Raw genomic sequence first — 20482 nt, 5'->3', positions numbered from 1 at the left:
ACTTGCAGCATAATCTTTAAGATGTTTGTCTTTTAAGCTCTATCCACCGATCGCCGCACAAGTCCTTTGGTGGGACGCGCTTAGAAACTACTCGATACTGAAGTAGCTCTGGTAAGCGATCAGAGGAAAGAGACTGCGTGCCTTCCTTTTTTTTTTGTCCTGTACCAGTGCTTTAACAGCATACTCACATACATGTCATCTATGGTCTCAACCAACATTTCCTCGGCAGAAACTTCGCGCTTTACAGGGAAAGCCTCTCGTGGAGAGAAGTGCTGAGAGCGCTTAGGGGAGAGCGACTGCAGGCACGCTATTTGCGACGTTAAGCAGCGAGCCGAATATGCTTCCTAGCGCATGTTTTAGCTGACATTCAGCCCACACATTTGAAAATATAGTTTACGTAGCCAACAAAGTTTTGGCTCGTTGTATTGAGTTGCTTCTACGAAGTGGGAATTTCGCAGAAGGCGACTTTTGTTACTTTTTAGTAGCGAGAACAAACAGGCACTAATGTGACCTGGGATGAAGGAGTCGGCTGCGATTAGCTGGGCTAGTGGCACCATGAATCTAGCTCAGGTAATTATTAGTTCGTCTTCAGCGCATTCCAAAAACATGAATGCAGATATAAGCGGGGGCTACGCTAAAATTCGCATTTTCCCAACAAGTTCCACAGTATGCGATATGGAATTCTTGACTGCGAAATCTTGATCAAGGGGTATACTATATCAATTCGCAGTCCGTTGACCGGTGTTTCAACAACAAAACTTTTCTTTGTTTGAGCTACTTGAAAGGATCTTTTGGGGCACGCAGACAAGTTCTTCAAGCTCTCTAGTCGCCACTTTGTTCAACGGGCTGAGGCTTTCCTCCCGCCCTTTTGTTGAAGCTGGTGCTATTGTACCGCAAAAGCGACAATCAGACGCCCCATTTCTTCACCCCAAGCGCTAGGGGTTGCATGGAAGTTCCTTCCGCGGCTAATTACTTCGAACCGACTGCCGTTACATTGAGATTCTTCCATAGCAAAGGGCCCCACCTATAAAGGCCGCCTAGGGCCCGTGCGACGTTCTCCACAAACTCAATTCTTAATTAATAACTACAATAACACTGCTAAACGTTGCAGATGTCGGTAATGGCATATATACTTTATTACGTCTTAGTCTAAAGCACCCGCCTTGATTTAGTGTGAGATGGTAATGCTATCTGAACGGGCAGTGAAAACGTGTGTTCTCGAAAATACGTCGTGTGCGGCCACATGGCAGAATAGCTGGCGCTCACCAAGAAAAAGAAGTTTTATACCTAAATCGAAATTCATATAAATTTAGTGACAAATTCAACTTAGTGGTGATGAGTAGATGCTTTCCGTCTGATTAACAGTGCGGCGGGAATTGAAATATTTCTTTATAGCGCTGCATATCGGTGGACTCCTCGGTAGAAAAGTTGACTGTGTGACTTCTCTGAATTGGCAGCAGTACAAAGTTCGAGCCCTAGACAGGTTATAACGTTCCTCCAGTTATGAACCCTTCTTTCAAAAGGAGAACTATTGTCTTCAATGCCGTTGTGGCACTAATTGTGCGGAAGGCGAATTTTATGTTTATAACAATTGCGTCACATTGCAAATTTTTGCAGGAAATATTTGAATTTTTCTCAATTTTATTGTTAATCGATTGTAGCGAGGAATAGAATTTTTATATCCTTGACACGACAGAAGAGGGAATGCTAATCTTTACTTGTCTGTACTCGTGGTGTATATTTGCTGCCATTACTCAAAGTTTAACTTCAAAATAATGAGCTCTTATAGTAAACCGAAGCTAACTACGTAGCTACTTGTGCTGCTACCTTTCAGTATTCAGTAGAAGAAGCAACCATTTGTCAATGCACAAAACTGTTACAAGATAATAGTGACGGTACCTAATCATAAATTTCTATCATAAATTGGTCATCTCTAATCAAAATGAGCCGACAAGTAAAGTCGCGGTACAGCCTGCAAAGAACGCTTTTAACTCTAGAAGGTTCGCTTAAATAAATATTTACTTTCTTTAATTGGGCATTATTTTGTTGATACATTAGTATTTCGGCACGCTTTTCCAAAACGCTAGCTCTGTTCCTAGACTCAGTGACTTCTTTCGATGGTGGCATTTCATTGCTGATTATACTGTGAAAAGGTAAGCTATTATGTAGATAAAATTCCCTACTGTCATGATGTTCTGGCAGCCATTTTGCAATAGATGCCAGTACAATTGAGGGCGGATGTCTGAAGTCTCTGTGGAGTGCTTGGGCGATGCTTACTAGCTTTGGAAGCAGAGAAGCTGTCCTTGGGCTTCACCTCGTATATGACGGGCACGAGCTCTGTCCTGGGCAGGATGGTGATGTCCTTGTTGATCTTGTCCAGGGCATAGCGGAAACTGACTTGCGCTTGCTGGTTGTCGCTCTCGAATATGCCGCCTGCACAGAGAGCGAGAGCTATAGGCGCGTTGACAGCTTGAAAGAGACAAGAGAGCAGACAAGATAAACCGATTATGCATGCGAAGTGTACGTCAACACCTGAAAAGACGAAGACGGCGAACGGTGCAGGTTAATGAAATGAAAATAGCTGCTAACGCAGCTGAAGTAGCTGGACTAGGGCGTTTTCTGTGAATAGATTAAGGGTATACTATTTATTTATGAAACGTATCGGAGGGTATAAAATTCTCATGACCATAGCGGGCGGTGTCCAGAGAAGGCCATAGAGCATCACCACGAAGTCTCGCAGTGGAGTTACAAGTTTCAAATCCAGGCTCAGCGCATTGATTGCACTGATGTTTGCCTTATCATTCTGATTCGCGAATTGTTCGCTTAGGATAGTGCCGTGAAGGTTTGTGCTTTTATTTGGTCATTCTGAAAGCCACCGGCACGCGACCTTTCACTTTGGAGGAAAAAAGCAAAAAGGAAGAAAAAGTACAAAGCTAAGTGGTAGTAGCATAAATATTACTAGTACAAAAAGGCGAAACTATTCTTTTGAAAATTACACAGTTCGAGCAGCCAGAAAGTGCATTTGTAAGATAAAGTTATTGAGAGCACTTGTATTTCTTTTATAAAATACATTATGACAAGGCATGCTAAAGAATGAGAAAAGAGAGACAACATCAAAAAATTTATTAGACAGCATACAATGAAAAGTGAGGCACTGAGCTCATGCCAACGCAAATGTCAATATAAACTTTCTCGACAGGTCTGGTTCTTAAAATGAGCCAAACTTTTTGTAGGATCACCTTGAGTGCAGCAAACGTCACGACTGGTCTAAGTGCACAGTATGCGTATGTACCGAAGAAGGCGCCCATGTATAAATGCGGTCGAGGCCGCTTACAATGGCCGCCGATGTAACGAACGCTCTCTTACTAGGAAGCGCGGAGATCGAAGAGCATCTCTCAACCCACGCGACACCGCCCCGGAAAGAACATCTCAACTCAAAATAGCGATAAAAAAATATTTGATCCGACACTTAATCTCCGCCTTAGGGGTATGAGGCGATAGCGTAGTGGGTAATGTCCCATATGTGCAGAAGATCGTTTTCTACTTGCGTAGATCCCTGGAGTCCTTAAATCCCTCTTGGCGCAGTGGCGCGTCGCCTGGGATGTCACGTGCTACCAGCGGTGAGCCTTGTGCGGACCAGGTTGCTGTTCTCGAACGAAAAATTGTTTTTTTAACTGCCACCTTCCACGGTGGGCAAGCTGGGGCGACGCCGCAAGTGCACGTGACCTAGGTGTGCCACCTGCCTTCTAGGTTGCTCTCTGGGTAACACCTACCAGATCCATACTCACGATTTCTCGCTCAAAACACCGACAATGCCGACACCGGATTTTCTGGTGAACGGGGCATTTTACGCTAACGCGTTAAAAATTGGAGGGTACACTTAAGCTCCGCCTTAAGTGTATGACGCGAAAGTGTAATGGATTAATTCCCATAGATGCAAAATGTAATTCTCTACTTTACATTCATTGACCCTTCGGAGTCCTCATACCCCTTCTGGCGCAGTGGGGAAGCAGTCAAGTGATTCGCCACTGCCCTGCAATAGCAGGTCGTCCCAGCGGTAGGCCATATGCGACCGAGGTTGCTTTTTCCAAGCAACCAATCATTAATTTAATTTCCACCTGCCATGGTGGGAAGTATGTCCTCTATCCGGTGGGCAGGTTTTGACGATGCCGCAAAGTCATGTGACCTAAGTGGCCACCAGCCTTCTAGGTTGCTCTTTTGGGAGCACCTGCGAGAGCCACGATCGCGATTTTTCGCTCACAACACCGACACCGGCCGACACCAGATTTTCTGGAGAACAGAAATTTAACGCCATCGCGTGAACAGGCAGCATTGAAGCAGTAAGTAACCGCCCGCCAAGCGCGCGCCGACGGTCGAAAATGGCAATCATTGCCTCCATGCTCGCTGCCTGGATAAAGCATATCAAATTGAAGTTTTGCACTAAAGTGAAGCTACTTCACATTGTCCTTAATCAACTAACAGCAGCGATATGAGAAGTTTGAATGCTTTGCTGGCCATGCTGGTCACGTGATGTGCGTGCTTGCTCGCTTGGCTCCACATTTAGTGCTGCAACCACGTGCAGGCAGCGTCGGAGAGCGGACAGTGCAGCTGATACATTTGGCTCCACATTTAGTGCTGCAACCACGTGCAGGCAGCGTCGGAGAGCGGACAGTGCAGCTGATACATTTAGTGCTGCGATCGGTGCGCTGCTTTGTTCGCTGCATGGGCCTAGGAATGACAGATGAAGCTCTAGCAAACGCGCGTGATCAGACACGTGTAGATTTGCAGACACCCCTCGCTGATGAATAGCTGGCCAGATGTTTCCTCGGATGACTACGTTCCTGCGGACTACAACACCGCAGAGCCGCGTACTCTGACGACGCCGTTCAGCTGCAAGTACGAGCACTCGCTTATACTTCTAGGAATCTGAATGGGGCCAGCCTGGCACGAGCTGCCTTGGACGCTTCAACAACGGTCAGCTACATCCTGTTCCTAAAGTTGATTGTTGGCAGCAAAGGTCTCAACGACGAGGTGATGACCGCCCAGGAGAGCCTGGAAAGAGCCGCTGTAGGGTCTGCGTTGAAGTACACACGTATGAGGCAGTTTTTTTTTAAGATAGAAACGCCCCATTTGGCGGACTTAATACTTTAGGCTCTAATAAGGAGAGTCCACTTACAGCAAAGTTCGGATAAAGAGAACGGAAATGCGCGTGGCCGTTAGGTTCGTTATAAGCGGGTGTCCTTGTACGTACTAAAGTATGATCTATTTGTGTTATCCATCCCTTATCTAGTAATCTTTCAGTTGTTAGTAGTGCTTGTCGTTCTTTCTTCGTCCCCTGTCACGGCGCTGTTTTCGTATTCGAATATGTACCAACTAGCTCAACTTTCCGTTTTATAACTTGTGCATATATATATAAACATGTTCTGATGCTTCTGCTCCGATACGCAGAGCATATGTGCTAAGACTTTTGTGCCATAATTTTTGCTCATAAGTTTGCGTATTTCAGACGGCAGACGGCAGATTGCAGACGGCCACAGGTTAGTCCGACTTAATCAGTGCGGAATAGCGCAAAGCAGAGCTTTCAATGTGCTACTCCTTCTGTGCTTTCCCACGCATACTGCAGTACATCAAGATTTTTGTCATAATTAGTTCTCTACAAGAGTCGAATTATAAAGAACAATAACATTTCAGGAAGTGTGGAGCAACTGTAAGAAAAATCAGGCAACGTGCTGTTCCTCGATTATGCGCGATTTCTAAAAAAAGCATTTTCAGTTTTGTTCGCCCTCGGTGGCTCAGTGGTTAGGGCGCTCGGCAACTGATCCGGAAAACTCGGGTTTGAAACTACTCGCGATACTCTAGCATATCCGCCTTGAAGTTCCAACTAAAACTTCCTTCTCTCGCTTCCCATCGCCGAATTTCACGTCTCTGCCTTTATCACAGGTTTTTCCATTGTTCACCCCGTGACAGCAAGCTCATTCCACCAGTACGTCGAACACTCCGCACAGGCCACAAAAACAGCGTCATCCCGCATCGTGCCCGCACTACTACTTTTCAGAAATCATTTTTTGTCCACACAGCTCGCGACTGGAATGACCTTCCCTCCGACTTAGCACTAATCCCTGATCCAGCCCATTTCAAGACTGCCATCGAGGAAGCCATGTCATCGACTTGATTCCCATGTAAAATTCATTTTTAACCGCTGTTCTTGCGCCCACTCCTCATGTAATGTCCCGTCAGGGACCCTTGAGGTTCAAATACATAAATAAATAAAAATAGACCGCGGCGGCTGCGTTTTTATGGAGGCAAAACGCTAAGGCGCCCGTTTGCTGGGCGATGTCAGTGCACGTTAGGGATCCCTAGGTGGTCAAAATTATTCTTAAGCCCTCCACTAAGGCACGTCTTTCTTCCTTTCTTCTTTCAATCCCTCCTTTATCTCTTCCCTCACGGCGCGGTTCAGGTGTCCGCCGATATATGAGACAGATACTGCGCCATTTCTTTTCCCCCAATACCAATTATTATTATTATTATTGTTGTTGTTACTGCTCGCTGCACTTGCGGTGTACTGTTAAATGATTACAAAACAGGGTAAATTTGGGGTCACCAACTTATGTTGACTGAAGCTAATAAATCGAAATATGGCGAGAAAACTGAGCTCAGCATCAGGAAGGAACTTCGAGGTTGAAAGGCTCCATTATAGTGTTGATAATTAGTTTCACTTCACACAAAATTGTACAGTAAGCTTGTGTTGTAAGGAAGTGTGCTGGCGATTGTTTTATTCTATGTAGCCGGTCTAACCCGACCACGGCGGCCGCGTTTCGATGAAGGCGAAACGCAAAAGGCACCCGTGTGCTGTGCGATGTCAGTGCACGTTAAAGATCCCCAGGTGGTCGAAACTGTTTCGGAGCCTTACACTGAGGCACCTCTTTCTCCCATTCTTCGTTCACTCCCACTGTTAATCCTTTCCTTACGGCTCGGTTCGGGTGTCCACCGAGACATGTAAGACAGTTGCTGCGCCATTTCCTTTCCACAAAATATCAGTTGAACACTTCTTTACAACGTATATGTAATGAAATATACCATACATTAAAAAGCAAAACCAAATAGAAAAATAACTAAAAATTAAAAATAAAAATTATAAAGAATAAACTTTAAAAAGTTGACATAAAAAAAACGAAAATTACCAAAGATAAGAGAAAAATGAAGGGAGAATGGGGATAGAGAAAGGCTTTCGCTTTGCGCTCTTGAGCAGACAAGTGCAATCCTGTAATTTTTCTCTAGATCGGCCGAAACAAAAATCAACAAATGCTCCATATTATGAGACTGACGCGCTACCTATTGCGCTACCGAAGCGGAGGCTGCGTTTTTATGAAGGCAAAACGCTAAGGCGCCCGTGTGCTGCTCGATGTCAGTGCACGTTAAAGATCCCTAGGTGGTCTAAATTACTCCGGAGCCCTCCAATACGGCTCCTCTTTCTTCCTTTCTTCTTTCAGTCCCTCCTTTATCCCTTCCTTGACGGCGCGGTTCAGGTGTCCAACGATATATGAGACAGATACTGTGCCATTTCCTTTCCCCAAAAACCAATTATTATTATTATTATTATTATTATTATTATTATTATTATTATTATTATTATTATTATTATTATGCTCCATGTTTTGTGAGTTATCAAATGTCCACTGATTTTGAAATTAATTCAAGAAGGCTTCTCTGCAGATGGTCGTGGCTGGTTACATAATTTTTGCTTCCCCGCCAAAAACTCTGTGGTATCCGCAGCCATAACGGTCAAACCGAACACAATGTCGTAACAGCAGCCAAAACCATACCACTACGGTCGCTTACTGGGCCACTGGGTTATGGCCGTTGTAGCATTGCACCTTAAGGAAGAAGAAACAAATAAGCTGTTTGTAAGATCAAGGTCCGGCAAAAAGCGTTCGCGTGCCTTTTCTCCCTTTTTGATAAACCAATGCACCACCCGAACAGGCATGAGAACCCAGCGTTTTCCATACTGTGACGCGTAAAGAAGCGCTAAGAATAAAAATGAACCAGGAATCGCACATGCCACGCGCAGGAAATGTTCGTGGGGTGAGCGCAACTAAGTGCCTCAGCGGCGGAAGGGGAACTTTCCTCCGACGCTCCTTGCCGCCGCCGCGGCAGACAATGAGACTCGGGCGCGGCGGCGTGCGTCGGCCATAAATCAAGCCCGAGACCCTTAGCGGGGCCTCTGGAGCTAATACGGGGGCCGTCGTCTATGTTTGCATGCATCCCGCGGGGAGCGTGAACCGCGGCAGCGGCATCGGCGATTCTTTCGCGAAGGAACACGCAGAGCCACAAACAACGCGAGATAACCCCGCCGAGAGCGTGTTCAGGGGCAAAACTCGGCGGTAGCTACGAAATTTCGCACGCTTTTTTCCTGCGCCCCCGTGTTCGGACCCTCCCGCCTGCGAAGCTTTGGACCTCTGAGAGACCGAGCTAGCGGCGATAAAGCCAAAAGCAGCGCGAGGCGAGTGCAGACCAACCGGGCGAGTGGTGCAGCGCCTGCCCGCCTGCCGGGCCATGCCGGGCCGATCCGAGCCAAGCCGGAACCGTTGGGAGCCAGCAGCAGAGCTGAGCCAAGCGAAGCCGATAATCGGGTTCCGGAAATTTGGAAGCTAGGCGCCGCTGGGAACAAATGACTGCCAAGCGTGGTGGCGCCGCGGCAGTCCCAATCGAGACACTAACGGAGCGGCGCTGCCGTTCGCCTTTGCGATTCCCGGCCGACCTTTTGTCTACGTCTTCCTTTGCGCTAGCGCCGCGACAACTCGAGGAACCGTTCATCAATGCGGGCCTTCCGGTATATCCTAGGAGCGACGGAGCCGCGCTGTCTCATTCACTCTCGCTCAGTGCGCAATGAAATGATGTTAGATGCGTCTTGGATTGTTCCGTGCGTGGCACAAGCTACAGAGGCCCATCTTTATTCAGCCGAGTGGCAGCGACAGTAATTAGCGTGGCGGCTTTCGGTTCCTAGTTCCTCGAGGAGTAATTGTCCCCATCATGCTGCAAGCAGACTACATGAGCTGCCGTTTGACGAGGCAGTTTCCGCGAACAACGCCGAATCAGAAAGGACGCTATCTTGACCAATGGTTGCCTTACGCCGAGCGATTTTTTTTCTGGGGACTGTGTGAAATTAACTATTAATTGCATGCTCCTCATATATCATGGCTGACAGAAGGAAGACAGGAAGAAAGCATGGTTGAAAGAGATAGAAAATACAAGGCCAGATTACTAGACTGGTACTTGTATTTCTTCTCAGGCCCCGAAGTCAAATATTTTCACCAATGCGCTTCTCTACTCAGAGCTATAAATATATCTTAGTGGGCAAAACAGAACATTTTTCACAGACACATAAATTGACGCTCTTCAATAATAACGGGATTGAATAGGAGAAAGAAAGGCCGGTCGTTAATAAGTTAGCAACTAGGCGAAAATTCTGTGCACCGTCAGAAGTGAGCAACAAAAAATACAACTGGACTTTGGTAAAATGCAGGCCGCACATTTCACCTAGTGGCAGTTGTGCGTGCTTAAAATGTATGCTTCCTTTTCTACCACAAGCCTATATACGAAACTCGCGCGCTGTTCATAGCCTGTCCGGGGAATTTTAGAGGGCTATAGTGTTTGCTGTTGCCCCCTCTGCTTGCCACAATTGTTACCAGCCACACTGAGTTAATATCTTCTCTCGGGTACTACCCCCCCCCCCCCCAACTTGCAATCCATGATTTTGAGGCAGATCCAACAACAGAACAGGCGCCTTTTAAACGTCCATTAATTTGATCTGTGACGATAACAATAGTAGTCTCGCAGCTTCCGGAAGACAGCGCGTTGAATTAGCAGTTTACGCAATGGACCACACAAATTATTACAGCATCCACGAAGGCGAGCGTGCGCAGTATCGAGAGTAAAATATAATAATTCGAACACGGTTTTCAGAAACGTGCCCGGAAGTGAGTGCCAGATATCCTGATATTTCATTTCGCACAATTAAGGTACGGTTAACGCAAGGGTACAGGAAGTTGTAATGAGAAAGCTTACCCCGCTTAGGGCTGTTCTTAACCTGGATGCTGGACTAAAATAACTGCGGCTTTATATGTAGCAACTTACACACTTCGAAAACGTGAAGAACAGCCACACGCCTTCCAAAAAGTTTTGCGGTGTGCACGGCACGTCGAAGAGAGTGGCGCGCTTTCTCAGGCTGTCAGCGAGACAGTGGCCTGCTTGGTTTTCATAAACTCTGTCCCTGGTTGCCTGAATACGATGAGAACTGTGGTGGCACAGGGCACAAATTGGCATCCGTGGCCGAGCAAGGTTAACGAAGGAACAGACCGCAATGAAACAGGGACGAAGGAAGAATGTCACAAACAAGAGCTGACTGATTACTTCACTCGTCGCTGTTTTCCTGCTTCAGAGTGCACCATCGGGCCAAAAAATAAATTTTAAAGAATGCAGGCTCCATTTTTTAGGATGATTTCATAGAAACTTTCTGCAAATGGTAGGCCACTCGCATACTATAAAAAAAAATACGACCTTCCCATCGAAAACCACGACTAGCAATGCACACTTTTCAAAATGCGTGCTGACTGAACGAAGCTATTTCATCAATTTCTGGAGCACCTGCTAATAGAAACCGGCGTGTTTATCACGCTGAAGTGCATCAACGACACAACGACGCGTATGTGTCTGGCCTCCATGCAAGGCCATTGGCATTGTAACACGACGAGATTTCTCACACGTAATGCCGCCGGTTTGAGCCTGCACATCATCAACAAGTCACCTGCTCAACAACGCGGTGTTTGAGCGAATTGTCTGTTATCGTGGACCGATCTGAATCGCGTGGAAACAGCGTCTAGAATCATAGAAGCTCGCCACACATAAGAATTGGTCACATTTAGCTGATATTTGGTGCCGAGCGTATGCATTCAACATGGGAAAGACGTGCTTTTTGCGTTTCACAGGACGGAAATAAAGTAAGACTGTTCTCTAGTCCTCTATAGAGAGAACAGACTAAATCTGTTGGGCATGTTTGCTATGGAAAAAACTTCTCTCAACATGGTGTACTGACGTCGTTCACATGGTTCCCTCACCCGGCGCTTTAGGCGATCTTTTCGCTCAAGTCACTGGAATGTTAAAAGTACCGCGGTCGCCGTCTGGATACTGGTATGCGCATCAAATTTATTCCAATGAGGCCAGACTTCCGGCATATCTACTTGGGAAGCGCAGACACTGTACATAATAACGCGTGTCGAAAGAGTGGTGTTCTACGGCAGCCGCTTTTGCACTGCTAATTAGGTAATTGAGCGTTCGACTTCGGCTGCGTGTCGATAACGGAGAAACGGAAATCACAACAACAGTCGGCCTATCTTTGAGAATTCTTCCGATATCGATCGTCTGACATTTGGATTTTTTTGCTCAGTGAATGTGCGAGTAATTATGCGCACCATAATCAAATAAAACGCAAATGATGATGCTGCTCTTGTCTCGACTTGTCTTCACATCGAGTCAAGCATATGTGGAATATTTACTATTAAAAGTAACTGTGCGCATAGCGGTGTAGATCCGTCAGGATTTAGGACATTATTAACACAGATGTGGAGCTACGGTGGAGTAATTGCCGCCAGAATAAGCAAGGCTAATCCCACCTGTAGCATTCAACACCTCAACGCAGCTCAACTCAAGCATATGCGCTTGAAATAACTCAAAAAGGTCCCGTGCGCAGGTGTCCATCCGTTTTTTTGCCACAGTTTGTTACCAGAGAATAAACCAGCGTGAAGAGAACCGTACACAGAATATCTGCGATGTGAAAAACCAAGCCTCGGTGTGATTGAGAGAAATGGCCTCATCTTTAAACAGTAATTGATAACGATTCTCGATATGGTGTCAACCAACAGTCTGTCACTATCTTCTCGCTGTATAAAAGATAAAAAGGGAAATTGCAGCACACAAGCTTCCGCACAAGCTCTTACATTTTAGTGATCATCTGGCTTCAAAGTGTTAAAACTAAAACGTAAACAAGATTTCATCACACTTGAGCGCTCGCAAATTTTTCATTTTTCAGTTGCATGCTCACGCTTTTCATGCTTGTTGTGTGAGGAAAGGAAGCCGTGCCAAACTGCAAATTCTTGTTTCAACTACTTCGTGTTTTGCGACTGTTCCTATTGTGCCATAGCTCTTCATTCCGTGTGTTTCAACCCCTCTGCTCGCCACATCCAATTACCTATCTTTGAATTCTGGCTACATGGCGTACCAGCCATGCAGTTTTAAGTTAAACCTTTCTATTTTGTCGTACTAAGTTTTTACATTATGTATTTTTCCAAGCAAAATTTTCTTAGTGAACGGAAATTACTTCCTGCAGCGGCGTCTAGCTTGAACCGAAATTACTTTGCCGCTTCTAAGAAGGCCCGTTTTTCCTTTTTTTTTTCTCTCTATTTACCACCGTTGTTCCATGCACTCGAGGCGCCGGGAGAACAGAAAGTTATGCTATAGTGCCTGAAATGTAATGGTCGAATTCATCCACGCATAATAACACTCAGCAAGTTTAAAGAGACCTAAGCAGATGGCACTAAGACACCAGCAGTGCTCTTTTAAATGGCCGTCGTGGGGAAATCTTTCACGCAGTAACGCTCTGATTTCGGCAATTCGAAAGTAAAGGTCTTCCTTTCTCTTTCCTTTACGGCCAACTAATAACAAGCCGGCGGAAGTAACCAGTCTTTCAGCACCTGAAATACGCTTTAGCGAAGTGCTTTACGCCGCCACAACCTCAATCGGTAGGTGAAAACCTGTTGGCAGAAAGCGATAGTGGTTCTCTGAAAATCAGGAAGTAGATTGACACTGCGCCATTGCCGCCTTTGTCTTGTGCTTAAGTAGCAGATGAACGGTTAAATTACCTTTTAGGGCGATTTATTCTTTTTCTTATTTTTATTTATTTATTTGCCTTTTTTTAGGTGCCCGCCAAACGTTAGGGAATCCTAGAAACACAAAGCACGTTACAAGAAGAGCGCTACACCACACGCAAGAATGTAAATCCCACAGTGCACATAGTGCACAACAGGAAGGAAACATGGCAATGGAAAAGTAAAAATAAAAAATGCATTCTCCTCCAGTCACGTGCAGGGGGTTAAAACAAACGCAACGCGCACATGAGAAAACCACAATGACAAAAAAGGCAAAAAATATTACTATACTTGTGCTCTTGAAGATGTACAGATAGAGAACTCTGTCGATGGGTTGTCAAAGTCTGTGCATCTATGATAACAAGCAGCTCCCAGTCGCAAGCTTGAGCGTAAAGGAACGCTAAAAAAACTGCTGATAGCAATGCTGGACAATCGATGTTACTGTGCGGCTCCTTATAAAGAATACAGTAAGCCGGTTTCCTCTGCGCACGACCTAATAAGTTGCAGATCACAGATCAGTGCATTGTTGTGAAACATACGCTCGTTTCTTTATATATCACTCTGTGGTTCAGATGAGTACTTCATCTTGCCGCGAAGCAGGTGATAGAAAAAGAACAAACAGAAAGTCACAAGAAGCTATGACCGAATCGGCCATGCAGATAGAGTTCCCGCCGCTTTGTTAGAATTGTTTATCTTTGGCGCTGTTTTTAATTACACTTACTTTTTTTCCTTTATAGCGAACTGATAAAACTTTTTCCGCATCATAGGCGTTCATAATTATGCTCATATACGTATCCATATTTCGTTTCACTGCACTCAACGCAAAACGTGGCTTATTTTTTCGTAAATTTCGAAAACATTCATGTCGCATAAGGAGAGGCTGTCGAAAAGCTGAAGTAGGTCGTGGAAGCTGTTTACAGAAACCTGAGCAGGCTCCGGCTCTTAGCGTTGTCCGCTAGCTGCAATGAAAGGTGTTTCTTCTCTTGAAGCCGTAAGTCCAACTTCCACTAATCGTCTTGTTCTTGACTCCCACGTTCCTCGGCACGTCCACGTGAGGTAGCGAAGATCCGCTCCCAGCGGCCGGCCAGGAACAGAGAGCGCCGCTGAAACTTTAGTTGATGTAGCGCCTGTCATGTTGTGTTCTTGTGCCTCTCTTGTCCTTGTCCCTTTCGCGCCGTCCTGACATCAACTCTAGCTATAAACCAAATAGCCCAAACTAAAGTACTTCTTGAGCGAAAACTTTCTCTACGTTGTTGACGCTTCATATTACGTCTCATTGCATTAAAAGCAACTAACTCGGCTTGCGCACAGCGGCTTAGCTTGTTACCCATTATATGTTAGCGTTTTGAAAATGATCGTGTGCATTTGATTGACTTAGTAATAGGCTAGAAGTGGGCTAAGAAGCTAACGCTCTTGTTGCTGACTCGGTCCTGTTGCGGTTTTTTTTTGCCACCTCCAGTTTGATTAGTTTTTCCTTCCAACTATAGCGCGAAATGACTAGCTCCAGTTTTTAGATCCAAGATTGTTTTTTAACATGACAAGCCACATATGTTGGGCCTATATGGCACGCGCAAAGAAAACCCGTTTACCGTATCATTCCTCACATTCGGAACTTGTGAAACGTGGTGTCGTCTCTTTGTCATTTAGATCCGCGCTATCCCAGTCCTGTGATCACCAAGTTGAGTCGAGTTTCGGACATCAGGTCGAACGCCTCAAGAATGCTGGCTGTCCTGTTTAGGTGCTGACAACTGTAGCGGAAGGCCTACTTAAACAGCTACGTAATAGACAAAAGAGAGGACCTGTTTCCAGCACTGCCATGGAACCCATGCAGAAAAAGAAATATGTGGTGATGCCTCACGTTCACCACGTGTCGCACAACCTAAAGAGGATAGCAAGAAAGTTTGGTGTGGGCGACGTTTTCACGGCACCTCGTAAACTGTCAAGCCTTTGCGCACTGCCGAGCCGAAGCCATAACAAAGTGGCTTGCAGCATTAAGCATCGAACCAAGTTCGTTGCCTGCAAGGTTTGTGTCGTTTACCAGGTCCCTCTGAGCTGTGGCCGCGTCTATATGGTGCAGACCGGTCGCTGCCTCAATGAACGCCTAAGGGAACACGCCGCTTTTAAATCAACTCAATCTAATAACCTGCTTAAGCATTGTTTGAGCTGCAAATGTCGCCCACTTTTTGAAAAAAGAAAAGTTCTTGGCCGTTCTAAAGGACAACTTTCAAGGGAGCTTCTTGAAGTCTCTTATTCATAGGCTAGGAAGCGATAAGTGCGTGAGTGAAGCGTCTATTTTTCTGTTGGGACAGGAATCTATGTTTCTAAATGCTGCGTAATTTCTTGGGTTTCGCCGCTTGAAGGGGGAAGAGGCGCTTTGGTTCCTTTCTGTGCCATTTTGTCTCGTCGTTTAGCCGCACATTATCTTGGTGCATATTGTCTCTATCCAGGCCCAAGGGCTTAATCAGTGGATAGCTGGGCATGAGAATTAAATTCCTCGAGCTCGTAATTCTCCTTCCGTTTATTTCAGTTGCATGTTAGCGCACATCCTGTGTCCCTCTCTTGTCTTCGTCTGTCTCGCGCTCAGCCTACCTGCAAAACCCAGATTGGTTCAGGCCTCGAATATCCCGATACTGTAGCATTGTCACGCTAACAAAAGTGAAGAATAGGAATAAAAGGTTAGTTAACTGCGCAGTGGACACAACCGATCGAGAGCAAGGACAATTTTGAAGGAAGTTCCTGCGAAAAAAGCAAGAAAGCAGAAACTTCTACATTGTAAGAGAAAACCGCTACAGACGCGCGGAAAAGGGACATCGTTTTGTCTCAGCCAGAAAAAAAAAATGAAGGAACAAAACAGCAGTTGTGCCTCACATTTAACATAGACCTTGGTGCCTCTGGTGGGATTTGGCAACCTATTTTTGAGTTGCTCAGTCGGTGTCCCTTTCCTCCCTTTCGATGTTCAAATCCTTCAAGCAGGGAGGGCGGAAGAGAATGAAAATTTGTCTACTATTATTTTTCATTTTGCGGACTCTGCACAACCTGAAAACTCAAAAGTCGCAAGCTTGTGAATACGCAGCAGTTACTAATCCTTTACACACTTTTCAAATGAAATATGCTCTACTTCTTCCAGTTGCTCTTCCGTATGTGAGTGAGGAAGGGCAGAACTTCATATTAAGATAATAGACGCGATGAAGACTCTGGCTTATGTCATTTGGCTGCGAAGCATTATTTTCTTCGGCACTAATTCATCAGAGGTGGCCACATTTCTCTTAATATGCCGACCTAGTGAGAAATCAGGGTGCTCTTAACAACTCCAATGAGCTGAAATTAAGGGATTTTAGCACACAAAGTGCGATAATGCACAGCGTTCATCTGTCCATCAAATACACCCTGTTTGGGAAGAGACAGGAATGCATGGTGAGGCATTCCTAGTTAAAATAAATTCCATTCCTAGTTAAAAAAGAAAGAACACGTGCATGCTCATCCACATCTTTAAGTATTCAGACACTTGAGGGGCAAAAATATGGACGCATTTCCCAGACTCCTTGGCGTCAGGGTCTTCTCGACCAGAGTGACTAGGTGCTCGCGTCAAGTCAAGCCTGGAGGGCACTCACAAATCCACCAACGTAGTACTGTGGCCAATTGCTGACTGCGGGTGATGGATCCCTGAGCCGACGATCGAGTTCTCCACAGAAGGAAGGGCGACCGCTCAAACCTGTCAGCAAAGTTTTTCTTCCCCCAGTTCTTTACGGCGAAGATGAAAGATGAACCTCGCGGTCGTCTCTGTATGTTTACTCTGAGGTCCAGTGTTCGTGTTTTCCAGGAGGTGCACCGCCGCAGACGAACGCAGTCAATATTTCACGGGCTCAGCGCGTGGCCCGCGCGGACTGCTTCACGCCTTTTGCGGAGGCACGTAAGGCGTCTATAAGATGCATGCGGCCTCTCTGGCACCGCAACCATTCGACCGCTCTGTTCGCCAGTTTGAAAGTTTGGGCCTAAGCAGAGCGCGTCGAGAAGGATGCAGCGAGGGACGAGGAATTCAAAAGCTAAGTCGGGGGTTACAGATATATAGAATACTTTTTGTCGAGGAGGTGATCCTGTTTTTGTTTTGTTTTTTATAGAAAGAAAGGCACTCGTAGTAGTACTTCCGCAGGGATTTTCAAAAGACACCGTAAACCTAGTGGTTAGTTGCATTTTTAAGAACGTTCACTAGCTTGCTGTTTTTGTAAGGCCTACAATAATTAAGATATTTTGTCTCCTCCTTTGGTGATAGTAATGGTCCTGTTCCCTGTTTGATTTACACATTATTTCTTGTATGCAAGGCATTCATCTTCGTGCACGTAAACTTTTTATGTATTGCTGGTTTTGTTTCTTCCCCTCGTTTAGTTATTTCAGTAATGGCAAGCCCTATGAATAAACTTATCAATAATAGAACAATTCATTACTTATCCCTGTACTAATGCACGAAAACCTATGGATGCGCCCCCCTTAGGCATGCCTCATCTGACATCGAAGGCCTTCGGCGTGTGAAAGCACAGGAGTTGTTAATGAATCCTAGTTTGATGTCCTTGGAGAAACAACTGGACAGTTTGTTTTGTGCACAGTGCCAACTACGGCTGAAAGGTCTGTCTGTTGCTTCACCCTTTCATAGTTCTGTCGTTTTTGTTTCGCGTTCACACCGGTCCATTTACTAAGTTTTGTCCTTTGCCACGAATCAAGAATTAGGCTGTTCACTATAGTTTTTCATCTCTGCCTGCCGAGCTCAAATATTGAGCGACGTTACGCCATTGCGCATCATGGCCGTACGAATAAATTAAAAACCAGAGAAATGTGCGCACAAGCGAGTCAAATATTCGGTTTTCGCTTCGGGCAGTGTTGTAAAATGTTAATTATGAAACATTCCTCTTTTGCTAAAAAAAAGAATCTGGTTGCTACAAAGTTTCTTCATTTTGTGAAGCGCTTGAAGAAATCGAAAGTTACTAGTATTAGAGTGCTTTCTTCAGGCAACATCTGCTACCAGAATAAAAAAATTCCTGTTGTTTCTCATAACAGTGATTTAGAATAAAATAAGCACCGTACGCTAACCAGTACAACGAGTTAAAGGATTCCAATTCTAATCCTGCTAACGGGGAAGCCGGAAGCGCATGCATTATTTGGTGCTCGTTTCTGAGCAACGAAGTTTTACTTCTGCCATTATTATTCGTTGTATACATCCAGACATAGGTATTTAAAAAATATTGATTGGTGACCACACAACCGGTATTGCGGAAAATAAGCGCTACCTGCCATGCCATAATGATTAGGCACAATATGATGCAGCCGCGCGCGATGTCCATGTCCCCCTGCCCCAGGTCACGCTTGGTGGGCGGACAGGAGTGACTACGAACGAAAAAACGCCTTTAACGGGAACTTCCGCTCAATTAGTTTAGGCAAAGTTAGCGCGAGGAGGAAGGCTTGACCTATGTGCATGAGATAGGTGTCAAGTGACCGTGCTACCACGGGCTGGGACTCCAGTGCTTTCCACCTCTCTGTCCCCTCCGACCTCCTGCGGCTCCCTCTCAGCGGCACCAACGCTTTTTGGCCACTACTACTACTACGACGACCAATGCGCTTTGCTCGGGAGTTTTTACATTAAGAGATAGAACTGTTATATTGAAACTCCTGGAATTCCGAGCAACAGGCAAGTCTGCTACCTGAGGCTTTCATTCGCCTTTTGGCACAAGTACTTACGCCAGCTAGAGAATGGGCTTAAAGAAATATTCACAGCGGCTGAAGCGTGGCGCACGCAATAGAAATAAAGAACTTCTTCTTGATGTGCAAGAATGGAAACGACTAGTGTAAGAGTCGTTTTGTTTTCACCTTTTCTGCATGACGTACAATCATTACTGTTCAGAAGCGGAAACAAGGTTTCTGATTCTATGTTACTGAAAACATGTTTTCAGCTGGCAGAATATTTAACGCAGTGCCCTTTCACACGTTTTGAAAAATTATCTGATAAATGCGCATGCGACCGATGGCTACGGGAAACGAACGAATAATACAAAAAGGAGACTGCAGTGAAACCGCCTTATTTGGCCTGATGACAAAAAGTTATGATCATCTGTCGGTTTCCTCCAGATGCATAACGACCATATACTACGATGTTATTGCAGCAGTAGCCATTTGGCGGCGTAGATCTGTGAAATATCGGGTAGCGATTTTTTTTATTTTGAAGCATGTTTATTGCCTCAGGGCATAAAAACTATGAAGTGAGAGATGAGTAAGATGGTTAAATAAATAAAAAAGGTGGACTGATTTGATGAAATCAAGAAGTGAACGATGATATGGACCGTGTGTCCAGGCAATATAGGAATCCGGATTGTCCGGTGAGAGTCCCACTGCCGCCAGGTGCAGAATTCTCGTCGGCTTCAGCGCCGGGCAGCCCCACAACAGGTGGTGGATATCCGCCTCACAGTCTCTGTTCTTGCAGACTGGACACCCGAGGCGGGGATATAAATCTTTCAAATGCGGCCACTTGCGTGTCACAGCTGGAGTTCGAGCAACCCCGACTTCTTCTTCTTCTTCTTCTTCTTCTTCTTCTTCTTCTTCTTCTTCTTCTTCTTCTTCTTCTTCTTCTTCTTCTTCTTCTTCTTCTTCTTCTTCTTCTTCTTCTTCTTCTTCTTCTTCTTCTTCTTCTTCTTCTTCTTCTTCTTCTCCTCAAGTAATATTTCTGCTCCTACTTCTACTTATACTTCTTCTACTTCGAACTTTCGCGATTCAACCACAGGCCGCCTGCGTGCGAATTAGTGAATGTGGTGGTGTCGAAAGAAAACCACTTACGAATAGAACCCTGAAGACAAAGTGTAGTCATGACCTGTACTCTACATTTCATGGCCATTAGCACGATACATAAAGCATTTTTGCCTTATGGATCACGACTCTACGATGACGATTTCGGCACGCCATACATTTACAGTGACTACTATGTGCTTTATTTTTGAGTAATATATATTTTTATTGTAATGAGTCAGTATTAGTGAGACCGCAGTGAATACAGGCACGGCACGTGCGAACGTTGTCTCCTGAAAGCACAGATATTCAGGCCCATATGAGCACGGTACGCGTTCGCAAATTCTGCACCATGTTCGTTTTAAAAATTTCCGTTAGCCGCGATGTGTGGCGCACAGTTTGCTGCTAGAGGTGTTGCCAGTGAGCATTATTTCTAAGCGGTATCTTGAGTCTGATACAAGGTTCATTGCCAGCTATAAAAGAGCGAGTGGGTCACATAATGCTCATGTGAAAGCCTCACTGATGTCACTCCTGCTCATAAACAGTGGAGCTGGTTTCATGTAATAAAATCTGTGAGATTTATGCACTCATCTGCGTAAACGAAAATACTCAAGCAAGGAATTTACTTTTGTTGTGAGACAAGCACTAGAAACAAATAGCGGAAAGATCTGCTCTTTCTGTGTTTCCTTACACCTTTGTACAATTCTAGGTAATGGACTTGTCTTCTATGTCTTGCTGATGCGAGTGTTTTCATTTGATTCTCTGGCCAAATGGAATGAGTAAGCAAAAGGTTTTTG

The 20482-nt window shown here is 45.3% G+C and overlaps 1 protein-coding gene across 3 annotated transcripts in view; it reads right to left on the bottom strand.

Annotated features, from left to right (window-relative positions):
• LOC144099389 (glutamate receptor ionotropic, kainate 2-like) overlaps positions 1-20482 on the bottom strand; it is a 109202-nt gene that overhangs the window by 74751 nt on the left and 13969 nt on the right. For 2 of the 3 annotated variants that reach the window (XM_077632638.1, XM_077632639.1), the window contains exon 2: positions 2278-2433. In XM_077632638.1, coding sequence (XP_077488764.1) covers positions 2278-2433 — 156 coding nt within the window. Of the gene's footprint in view, positions 1-2277; positions 2434-20482 lie in introns of those variants that run through there. The other variant, XM_077632640.1, reaches the window with a different exon arrangement.

Source organism: Amblyomma americanum, chromosome 7 (genome assembly GCF_052857255.1).
Source record: "Amblyomma americanum isolate KBUSLIRL-KWMA chromosome 7, ASM5285725v1, whole genome shotgun sequence".
Lineage (NCBI taxonomy): Eukaryota > Metazoa > Arthropoda > Arachnida > Ixodida > Ixodidae > Amblyomma > Amblyomma americanum.
This window is presented reverse-complemented; position numbering and strand designations above follow the sequence as displayed.